The 12,081-nt window shown below is 35.1% G+C and overlaps 1 protein-coding gene across 1 annotated transcript; it reads left to right on the top strand.

Moving 5' to 3' along the window:
* The first annotated feature begins 264 nt into the window (after window positions 1–264).
* On the top strand, window positions 265–10,970 carry LOC132555275 (ubiquitin-conjugating enzyme E2 L3-like). The gene is made up of 4 exons (XM_060219628.1): window positions 265–303; window positions 6,456–6,551; window positions 7,291–7,477; window positions 8,018–10,970. Exons 1-4 carry the CDS (start codon window positions 277–279, stop codon window positions 8,170–8,172), a joined length of 465 nt encoding a protein of 154 aa, XP_060075611.1. The 5' UTR covers window positions 265–276; the 3' UTR covers window positions 8,173–10,970.
* The last annotated feature ends 1,111 nt before the right edge of the window (window positions 10,971–12,081 follow it).

Genomic DNA, 12,081 nt, shown 5'->3' with positions numbered 1-12,081 from the left:
ATTGATTTTAATAAAATCCGCAGATTCTGGGACATTATATAGACACGTGATCTGTATTGCAATGGAGATATAAATAAAACTTAAAGCGGTTTTAGGTGTATATCTAGCCGGTAATTTATGACTTTGAATGGCGAATTTAATAATTTTTTATATATGTAATTTACCTCTAAGCTTACTGATCGGTATTGACTGCGCCAATATTCATTGGCTGTACATGCGTCAACGGGCAAGTAACTCTTCTCGGAACAATTACAGTCACGTGACACAGGAAAAAAGATGGCAGCGACCAGGCGACTTTCGAAGGTAAACACTATAAGGAATTTTCTAGATAAAATGGGGAAATAATTATGTACTATAAAAACACAGAATATTTTTTCATTCGGTATTTTGCATCCGGTAATCAAGAGGGTTTACCCATGGATACTTTAAACAATACTTCGATACTTCAATGGCGAAAATAAATTTTTGTTGGGTTGGGTGAACAGAAGCCCTAATAGCTCTGACGAAAACAACAAGAGGTTAAACTTATTGTTACATGAGGCTGGCGATTTGGGCTATTCTTACAAACTAATTCTGGGGGATTTCAATTACCGCTATATAAACTAGGGAAATTGTGCAACTGATCATAACAACAAATACGAGTACCAATTCCTGGAAACTAAGGGACACTCCAACAAGATTAAGGAAAAACCAGGAACCTAGCTTGCTGGATTTAGAATTTACTAGTGAAGAAAACATGATTGAAGATCTTGAAGTACATAGTGCATTAGGAAATAATGATCATGGATGCATCAGATTCATATTTGTGTGGGGTATTGATAAAATGTCAACTTCAACCAAAAAACTTAAAGAGGAAGAGAAATATAGAGAGTATACAAAAGCCAGGAATAAAGTGAAAAAACTTGTGAGGAATGCAAAGAAGCATAAAGAGAGAGTAATTACAGAGAATGTGAAAACGAATCCTAAAAAGTTTTGGAAATATGCTAATTCAAAAGCTAAAAGCAAAAGTGGAATCGCAGAACTAAATGTATTTGAAAATAACAGAATCAAGCACATAGCAAAAAGTGATGAAGAGAAAGTAGAACCTTGGTTGATTTCTTCACTAGTGTGTTTACCAAAGAGCCAGATGGAGATCAGGGCTATCACACCCCATTTTGGGACTGGGGTTCCGGGGCCCATAGAATTTGGAAAAATTGCGGCGTTTTCTTAGAATTAGGAAAACTTGGGGTCTAAATTGGGAAAAAAAGATACTGTTTTGCATTTGGAATGGGGCCGAATATCGGGAGCCCTGGAGATGTACCTAAACTGCCACATAAGGATATTAATGGTCACTTTGTAGATTGGGAAATAACAGAGGATGAAATTGAGAAGATTATTTCAGATCTCAACCCCAATAAATCCCAAGGACCAGATGATATACACCCAAGGCTGTTGAAGGAAATAAAGGATGTCATAATCAAACCATTAAAAATTTAAATTAAACCAAACTTTAAAGGAGGGAGAGCTACCAGATGTTTGGAAGGAGGCCAAAATTACAGCTCTTTACAAAAAAGGAGACAGAAGGCTAGCAGGCAGCTACAGATCAGTCAGTTTGACCAGTGTGATATGCGAGATGATGGAAAAAATTATTCGTTCAAGGGTGATGGAGCACTTGGTAAAGAATCAATTATTGAGCAATAGACAGTTTGGGTTTGTAAAAAGGAGATCAACAGTATTACAACTTTTGAAAGTTATGGACCACTGGACAGAAATACTTGATGAAGGTGGGAGTGTGGATGTTGTTTATATAGATTTTAAAAAAGCTGGAGGCTGCTGGGAAAGTTGGACTCGTATGGAATATCGGAGAAGGTGAGAAACTGGATAAAGGGACTTTTGTCAGATATGCGTCAGCAGGTGAATGTAAATGGTCAGACATTAGGATGGCGGGAAGTCCCAAGTGGCATACCACAGGGGAGTGCCCTTGGACCAATGCCCTTCGTCTTGTACATAAATGACTTGCCGGAGGTAGTAGAATCTTTCAACTGGCTATTTGCAGATGACACAAAAGTATATACTTATACTAGGAAGGGGAAAGATCTACAGAAGGATTTAGATAACTTGCAGTGCTGGTCAGATGAATGGCTTCTAAATGCCATTGGATGAGAATAGGTAGGGATACTAACAGAGATAGTCTACATCTTTACAAGGACACAGGAGACACTAGTACAGTTCAGTTAAGTGAAGAGAGTGTACAGAAAGATTTGGGCACATTTGTTGACAGAAATTTGAGTTTTAAACAACACATCCAATCAGCAGTGAACAAGGCAAACAGAGTCCTAAGAATTGTAAGAAGAACATATACCTCTCTTGATAAAAGATTGTTCTGTTTATTGTATAAGGCATTTGTCAGGACATACCTGGAATATGGGACCAGTATCTGGAATCTTGACCAAATACAGGACATTAAGTTACAAGAGAGTGTGCAGAGAAGGGCAACAAAGCGTCTACCAGGGTTGAAAAATATCGTATATGAGGATAGAATGAGATACATAAATTTGCCATCACTGAAATATCGAAGGGACAGAGGAGACATGGTGGAAGTGTATAAAATACTGAGTGGCCTTTTTGACAATGCAGCATAAAACTTATTAAGAGTGAACCAGAAAAAAATGTACTCAAGGGAACTCACTATCACTGGAGAAATGAAGATGTAGATTAGACATAAGGAAATATTAATTTATGCAGAGAGTAGTGAATAACCTGGAATTCATTGCCAGAAAAAGTGGTCAGATCGCCAACCCTAAATACTTTCGAAAATTGATTGGACAACTTCTGGAAATCAGAAGACAAAATGTACAGGGTAGTGGACAGCCAACCAACCATTACATCAACTAGGAGTGACTACATGAATAATTATGCAAGACAAAATTTGGATCCGAGTATAGAGGCCTAATCAAGGCCTACATTCAGAATCAACTAAGTAAGAAGACTTTGAGGAAAGGCTCGCCACTATGGCTACAAATAGAAAACAAAAGTGTCGCCCTATCAACGAAAGAAGTAAAATTTTTACCTTTATCTGCCATTAATTGCTAAAACATATAAGTAAGAAATATTACATTCTGTTACAAAAAAGTAATACAGTCGCCATCGATACGATCATGATTGTTACATTCCAATGTTTAACCCACTACTCTGCTTTTACCCAAGCTAAAATCAATTTTTGTATTCGTCGTAGCTGTATTCCCTGTACATGTTGAATACTTGTATATCATAGTGTTGTCCTTTTGACTGGTCTACTATGAATTTTGATAATACTTTCAGTTTTAAGTGTTGTTGTATTTTCTAAGGTAAACTTAATCCATTTACACAAGAAATAAAGGTCTAATAAGCTTAGTATGTAGGGATTTTCTAAGGTAAACTTAATCCATTTACACAAGAAAAAAGGTCTAATAAGCTTAGTATGTATGGAAAACACATTCCTGTCAATCGGAAGCACCCATTGAGGAATTTAACCTGCTACTTTGGTTTGAAAGTCCATGACTCTATCAGTCTGAGTCAAACACAAAGATGTTTGCTCTAGTTGTCAGTTAAGAGACTGAAACCATAGACATATCCACTCTGTTATAACGCTCTCTTTTTAGGTCATCATGCTTCGTCCGTCGTCGTCCGCCGTGCGCCGTCCGTAAACTTTTCATTCAAACGACTTCTTCTCAAATACTAGAAGGTCTAGGGGGCTAATACTTGGCACAGAGGATACTGGCATGGAGCTCTACCAAGTTTGTTCAAATGAATGACCTTGACCCACTTTAAAGGTCACAGGGGTCAAATATGTTAAAATCTTTAAACAACTTCTTCTCATTAACCAAAAGGCTCAGAGTGTAGATATTGGGCCTGTGACATGCTGGGATGAAGGACTACCAAGTTTGTTCAAATGAATGACCTTGACCCACTTTAAAGGTCACAGGGGTCAAATATGTTAAAATCTTTAAACAACTTCTTCTCAATAACCAAAAGGCTCAGATTGCTGATATTGTGCCTGTGGCATGCTGGGATGAAGGGCTATCAAGTTTGTTTAAATGAATGACCTTGAACAACTTTCAAGGTCACAGGGGTCAAATATGTCAAAATCTTTAAATAACTTCTTCTCAAATACTAGAAGGCCTAGGGGGCTAATACTTGGCCCATAGCATGCTGGCATGGAGCCCTACAAAGTTTGTTCAAATGAATGACCTTGGCCCACTTTCAAGGTCACAGGGGTCAAATATGTTAAAATATACAAAGGACTTCATCTCAATAAGCAAAAGTCTATGAGTGCCGATATTGGGTCTGTAGCATGCTGGGAGGAAAGGCTACCAAGTTTATTCAAATGAATGACCTTGAACAACTTTCAAGGTCGCAGGGGTCAAATATGTCAAAATCTTTAAATAACTTCTTCTCAAATACTAGAAGGCCTAGGGGGCTAATACTTGGCCCATAGCATGCTGGCATGGAGCCCTACAAAGTTTGTTCAACTGAATGACCTTGGCCCACTTTCAAGGTCACAGGGGTCAAATATGTTAAAATATACAAAGGACTTCATCTCAATAAGCAAAAGTCTATGAGTGCCGATATTGGGTCTGTAGCATGCTGGGAGGAAAGGCTACCAAGTTTATTCAAATGAATGACCTCAACCCACTTTCAAGGTCACAGGGGTCAAATATGTTAAAATATACAAACGACTTCTTCTCAACAAGCAAAAGTCCATGAGTGCTGATATTGGGCCTGTGAGATGCTTGGAGGAGAGGCTACCAAGTTTGTTCAAATGAATGACCTCAACCCACTTTCTAGGTTTGGCTTGCTTTTTGTCAGATGACCGTTAAGGCCCATGGGCCTCTTGTTTTTTCTACTCCCCTGGCCCATTTTCGTTTTCCTTTTTTTAATGAATTTCCCAAGTCTCAACCAATACACCACAAAGGTTGATTTTGAGATTTTGTAGGCACCAATCCAGTTTAAGAACATATATGCCAGTGCAATAAAGATGACAGTCTGTGCCATTATTGCTTTTTTATTAACTTTGTTACATATGTTTAAATTCACTGCTTTATAGCAGTCAACATAGCCAAAGAAGCATTTTGTTGACAGAAATTGATGTAATGCTATCAACAAGCTATACTAAGCTATTGCTTTTACACTGCAAATGATACCACTGTAATTCATGTTCTTTAGCAAACTGTTTGTGGTTAGTTTTTATGAGGCTAAATGTCCTCACAAAAGCCATCGTCAACAATTGGTAAAAAGATAGACACCAAGATTGGAAAACAAAGTACGGGAAGAAAGAGCAGACAGGAAATTAAGGAAAAAATCATTCAGATCTGCAAAACTCCGATGAGTGGAAAGCAGATTTGTCTTGATTTTCTTCAGTGTCTCCTCAACAGAAGACACAGTAGAATACCCCTAATTCTGCACGAGGGAGGAGGCACTTTCAGTCTCCTCCTACAATCATATAGTTGAATACAACAGGGACTCAGACATGTTTAGGGGACATTTGAGGACTGAAGAATACAGTCTCCTGACCTATACTATGTGCACTACAATAAACTGCCTCTTACCACAAGCAATATCATTAGATACAGTAGGAAAATTCTTTTCGCCTTTCCTGCACATGTTCTTTGCAGAATACCTCCAACAAAGCCTTTCAGTCATTTATATATAATTAATTACATTTTGAATGGTTTAAAATCACCAAATTTTAAATGAAAAGGAGAAATAAAATGCCTAGATTGGTTCATTAACTGGCAATCTCTTGCTCTCTCACTGTAATTATAACCAGAGGTCCTATATATTATAATATTTTTTCTTTTTACTTTGGGGTAGCTATATTATACCTACCCCAAAGTAAAAAGAACAAATCACGCCAAAATGTATGAAAACAAGATTAGTAATATGTCATTCCCTGTTAGTTCCTTTTGGGACCAGTTGCTCAAAGTTTGGTTTGGAAACCTTTGTTGCTTGAGCCATCACAAAATCCTGAATTAAAAATCATTCAGATCAAGGTTACAAAATGGAAATCCTATATAAACGTTTTTTGATTAATTTACAAAAGGACTTCCTGACAGTTCTATAAAAACGCAATTTTACATTTCCTCCAAAAATACAGACTTTTTTATGCTGGAAAATACATATCACAAACATCACCTCTTGTTTATGTGCCGTTATCAGATGTTTTCCAAACCATTTTACTATTGGTCATGTTATACAAAATTTTGGTATCATCTTACAGACTTGATTACAGCATTTTACAATCAGTATTATGTATGACACAAACATCATCTATTGTTCATTTTGAAACCTGGATTAAAACATGTCGGTTTTGATATCCAAATAGCATTGTGGTATCATGATCACCAGAAATAAGATTGTCACAAAACTTATTGTATGTGTGAGTTTGTATATGTATCAACCCTCTGTAGTAAAAAAAATACATCTTTATGTTTCAGGAACTTGCAGATTTACAGAGTCAGCCAAAAACAAGTTTCAAAAACATAGCAGTAGATGAGAGCAATATATTAATCTGGAATGGACTCCTGGTCTCGGTAAGTTCCCTTATCTGTAGTGGGATTATCAACAAAACTTAACTGGTTCATTACTGGGTTGGCCAACCTTACAGACATGCGTTACTTGGTTGTCCATTAATCCTATAGTGGCTATGTGAAAACATGGAGTTTTGAAAATAAAAAAAAAATGTGTTTTGATGTGTACTTGCATCATGTCCATTGATGTACAGCTATTTCTAGAAAACCCCACCTCAGAGTGATTGGTCACCGTGGCTTTAAACCAAGCGAACAGAGAAATTTTGGATTTTAAGTAGTAACACACAGCATTAAATCATTTGAAGTAACATGTAATATATGAGGTCAACTGTAAGTAGCCATTGTCAAAGGTCAGGTTGACTAATAACTTTCTTTACAACACAACATTATAAAGTAATGTATTCACCCCAAATTTATTCCTTATTTCTTACTCTTGTAAACATTGTACACTTTTGCCAGTTTGGTTATTAAATTACCTTTTAAATTTTGATCAAATGATGCAAAAGTCTTCAGATTATCCCTCTTCTAAGATCCAATTGGGAGTGTCTGTCCTCTTTGTTTTGGTAGATACTGACCATATCACTTAAACATGACGAGGATGAACCATTTTGACTGTTTTGTCTGTAGTTCCTTGTGCTTTGATAACTGATATTGTATTTGGATATTCTCTTGTTATGTTCTAAATGAGAAAGTTTTTTTTGTTTACAAGTTATAGAGATTATCTGATTACCTTTTTTTCCAGGATATTCCACCATATAATAAAGGAGCATTTCGGATAGAGATAAATTTTCCAGCAGAATATCCATTCAAACCTCCTAAAATTACATTTAAGACAAAAATCTACCATCCAAATGTTGATGAAAAGGGACAAGTATGTTTACCAATCATAAGTGCAGAAAATTGGAAACCAGCAACAAAGACCGACCAGGGTAAGTCTAGTGGTGTGACATGCTATAAAGTTTGATGGACCATTTGAGGAGAGATTTGATGGTTCAATACATGTGTAATTAAATATTGATGGCTCTACTGAAACATTGAACTACGATTACATTATGTGGCATTAACGGTTAATTATAAATGACATGACTTTGCAAGCAACTGTTCAATAAGTTATGGTCGCCTGCAAAGGTATGCCCTTCTTATCAACTATATTATGCCTGCCCACTTATTATCCCCTCCCTCCCCCCCCCCCACCCACCACCAAAAAAAAAAGAAAAAAAAACCAATCCCATATCTTTTTTAACACTCTATTTGATTTTCATTCTAATAAAGGATTCATTCCTGAGTTTTTGATCTTTTAAATGGATGTTCTTTACATCCCTTTGTCAATGATTTTGTCTTTATAACAGACACACATGATGTTAATGGTGTTTAAATGATCACTAAAAAAAATTTCTTTGTAATTGGTTAATGTAGGAGCATTGGCATATAAGTTTTATGTTTACTTTCATTCATGGTTTATATTTCAGTGATTCAGGCTCTAGTTAGTTTAGTCAATGACCCTGAACCAGATCATCCACTCAGAGCAGACATAGCTGAGGAGTTTTCCAGAGATCACAAACAGTTTATGAAAAATGCAGAAGAGCACACAAAAAAGCATGCCGAGAAACGGCCATCAGATTAAGAGTTTGGATGATGTCCAGTTTATGCATGGTGACTTGCAAACATCTTTGTTTGTGATTTACCATTGTTTAGCTGTCACCGTGGAAACATCATGGCACTTTTCTGTCGATATATCTGTTTATTTCATATTTTACAAATTTTGGCCTTGGTTTTGAATTACAGCAGATCACTGTGGCCTTTTTTCAAGAAGAAATCATAAATGATAATTGTCCACATGTTTGGAACAGATTTTTATTAGAATGTGATTGATATTAGATAGTATTGGTTTAGTGTAAAGGAAATACACCATAAGGTAGTAGTGACAGGTATCATTGTTCTTAAAGCTTCCTTTTGTTTTACATGAGGTTAATTTATGTTGCATCGAGAAAAGTTAGACTGTCTTTTAAAATGATTAACTCAGAAAACCTGATATGCAATCCTATGATATGCAGTATCGGTTCATTTATGTTCTAACTATGACTTGAGTGTCAGTCATTCTATCAACCATTTTATTAGTACAGCTGATTTCTTGTATATTTCCTATTGATAATACATGTACATTGTATTTCATATTGATTTTTTTCTTGGTTAATGTCCAATAGAGTTGTTTCATTTATCTATCTATTTTGTTTGAAAGTTTTGCCTTCTAATTTATACAATAGAAAATTCAACAGTTAAATTGAAATTAAGCACAGTAAATTACAATATACAAAAACTAATTTTAAAATGTGTTTTCTAGAACAAGGCTTTAGAGACAACTGAATTGGACAAAAAAATGTAACACGCTTTAGATGTGATTGTCCCTTTTGTGCAAAACATCTTGCATTGGTGACAGTGAAATAATCTCAGTAAACCGTATTTGTTGGTTATTCATAAAATTGGAAAGTACAACTTGATGCAATATGGAAACAAAGGCCATGTGATCAGAACCCTTAACATGGTGACTGATTTGTCTCTTGAAGCAATAGACATTCAATGCTTCTCTTGGACAAAACCATACAGCAGGAAATTGATAACAAAAATGTCATTTCTGAAAGAAAATAATTCACATCAATACATATGTATTTTTATTTTAAAATGTTCGATTTATCTTGCTGTTTAGTCAGATCTTTAGATTAGTGCAATGTTTTCTGGCACGGAGATGGGTTCGATCATATTAAAGGAAGGACAGCCAGTGAGGGATATTCATTTTAAATGGGGTAAGGGCAGCCGGTAAGGGAGATTACTTTGTGTCAAAGGTACTACAACGGGACACACAGCATTTTGTGATTCATACAAATTCCAATGTGTAGAAAATGTATATGTTAATTGTGTTTTGTTAATGTTACTGACTTTCTTTGCCTGTCTAAACTCTGACAATTTCATGCGTCATGTTCAGTGTTCTTCACTAATAATTGATTCTGTGCTCTCTGTAGAAGATGTAGAATGACTTCCTAGTTCTGAAAATTGGTGTGCACTTGAAATTGAGTTGAATGCTGATGTGATTAAAAGCAACCTGTAAATAGCTTCAATATACATATAACTAGAATGCTGTGAGAAAGAGCTTCAGATTTTTTTTAAGAAAACAAGGTAACAAATAGGACTAACGAAATTTCAATGTGTTTTTGATTAACTAAGGTCATAGGTATAATAATATCATATGTCATAACCAGACCCTTCTTTACGTGACAAACACTTCATCTTTCCTAGATTTGGTTTTTATGTAACTTGGGCTATCACCTACGTCTTTTTAATTTGTTTATTGAGAAGTGTACCAAGGTATGAAAGTCGCCAGTATCTATATCCATATTGTGGTGATTAGTCACTATTTCTAGACACATGTAACAGTGATAATTACATGATACCAAGGTATACCTCCATAATGTCAAAAACTTTTAAAAGGTATAGGTAAATGTAGGATTTTCCAATATTAATGTCATTTTGTTTAATCTTGTATCAAAAATCAGAGGAAACAATAAGTACCAGGTGACTTTTCATTCTATTACTTGAGGTATATACTATTGCTGTTGTTTTGTCTGACCTAACTTAATCTGTTGTGTGGCAGACAGTGTTAGGTAGTAAAAAATGGATAAAATAGGCCAAAATATCTTATTTCTAAGTTTGGAAATTGTTCTTTGAAGTTAATGTGAAGAAATTCCAGTTTCTAAGGGATGGAGTCAAAAAAGGAGAAAAGCTTTCAGACATGGATTCAAATATTTCTGATGGATCAAAGAAATATGTGTACCTCAGCTTAAGTTAAGTGATCATTCAGTCCCTAGTTTCAACTTGGTTGTAACGAATGTGTTGTAACTTATTCAACATGAGTAAAGAGAAATTTTCTAGAAAAGAAAATTGTCCAAAATGGTATTTCAAATAATTTTTTTTAAAGCTTAAAGATTTCAGCTGATTGTGTTAATATCACTGTCGATTCTTCGTGTGTGTTCTTTTATATAATTATTATTGCGAAAATTCAATCAAGAATTCTTTAACACATACTGTGGGTCAATGTTCAGTAATAATTTCATTTCAGGAAAGTGATTAAAATATCAGTTACTGTGTTGGGGAAATTGATGTAAAGGCTAATAATACATATACATGAATTTATATTATAGAATTTGCAGATAAATCTGAATCAATAAAGGTTGAATGGTGTGTATATCAGATGTCACTCTTACAAACTATGTATTAATTGATAAATTCACGTTGTAAAGTTTTCACTGTTGTTCATTGAAAGAGTATAAGATTGAAACATTTTTGTTTTCTGGGTTCCAACAACAACAGACAAGATTCAATTGGTGTAACACAGCTTTGCAGATGAGAATATTAAAAAGAAAAAATGTATTAAGTCTTGTTTTCTTTCTTGATCATAATTTAAGACTTCTAAGCTGCATTTTAATGTCGTGAGGAGCCTGTGGTTGTGTAGTGTCAGGTATTCTCATTTTATCCAGATTGGTTCAAATTTGGTTCACTTAAAGACTAATTCCAATCCTGAGGGCATAAGTATTTTTGGGAAGTTTTCTGGTTTTTTTTTAGATTGGGCTGATAAATACTGGCTTTTAAAGGCAAAGTTTGTGAAGTCCACATAGTACTTCTTAAGAAAAAATCAAAGCTGGCTGACTGTCAACCACACGGTTCTTCTGATCAGTCCCAAAATCAAAATAACTGTATAACGATTGGCAACAGATGGAAAGACAACGGACTACAGATGCAAGGTGACGACAGTTTGTTAAAAATGGGGAAGGAAATGTGAAACTTGTGAGTGAACATGCTCCCTCTTGCTGATAATGTCTCGCCATTTAATGGAATTAGGTCACTGAACTTGTTCTCAAGGTTAGAAGTGAAAGTATATTTTCTTTGCATATTTTCCCACCTGTTACTTTGAACCATGTAACATAATATGTTGAAACTTTAATTATATCCGTTCATATATTACTATCTGGCTTTACCAACTGGCCTGTGGTAAGGTCACTATGACCTTCAGCTAAAAGTTACTATTGCTAAAAAATTTATTTACACTAAGTATTTTTAGTTAAAGATTTTATGACATTACAAAGCACAGTTGACTTTAATAAATCATCAAAGGCACCTGACCTATCAAAATGACCAGGTCAGTGATCAATGTCAAAGTTTAAAATGTGAAGATATGTGAAATTGAGCAAGCTAAAGGTGACTGGGTCACACATCAATAGAATATATTTTATCACATATGAAGCAAAGTTGATCAGAAAGAAATAAGTTCTTTAACAAATGTCAAGGTCAGAGGTCAAATTTCCTACATATGAACTAGTGAGTTTTTGTCTATGTAAAATCAATTTCAAAGATAACCAGAATTTAAATGAGGAGTTGCATAGCCAATATCATGGACTGACTATCAAAGGTTGAAGAAGTTGTCAATCTTTTAAAGGACTGATAAACATTTTCTAATGAATAGCATATAGATGCTTGGCTTATA

This window comes from Ylistrum balloti, unplaced genomic scaffold (genome assembly GCF_031769215.1).
Source record: "Ylistrum balloti isolate Yb309-2 unplaced genomic scaffold, AGI_CSIRO_Ybal_v1 Utg370468, whole genome shotgun sequence".
NCBI classification, from domain to species: Eukaryota; Metazoa; Mollusca; class Bivalvia; order Pectinida; family Pectinidae; genus Ylistrum; species Ylistrum balloti.
Note: the sequence above shows the minus strand (reverse complement) of the source record. Positions and strands in the feature narration are given on the sequence as shown.

Excerpts from the sequence above, each read along its gene's own strand:
- LOC132555275 (XM_060219628.1), top strand. The coding sequence starts at position 277 with ATGGCAGCGACCAGGCGACTTTCGAAG. Across the intron at positions 304-6,455 it reads CGACCAGGCGACTTTCGAAG|GAACTTGCAGATTTACAGAG; the intron begins GTAAACACTATA and ends TTTATGTTTCAG. Across the intron at positions 6,552-7,290 it reads GGAATGGACTCCTGGTCTCG|GATATTCCACCATATAATAA; the intron begins GTAAGTTCCCTT and ends CTTTTTTTCCAG.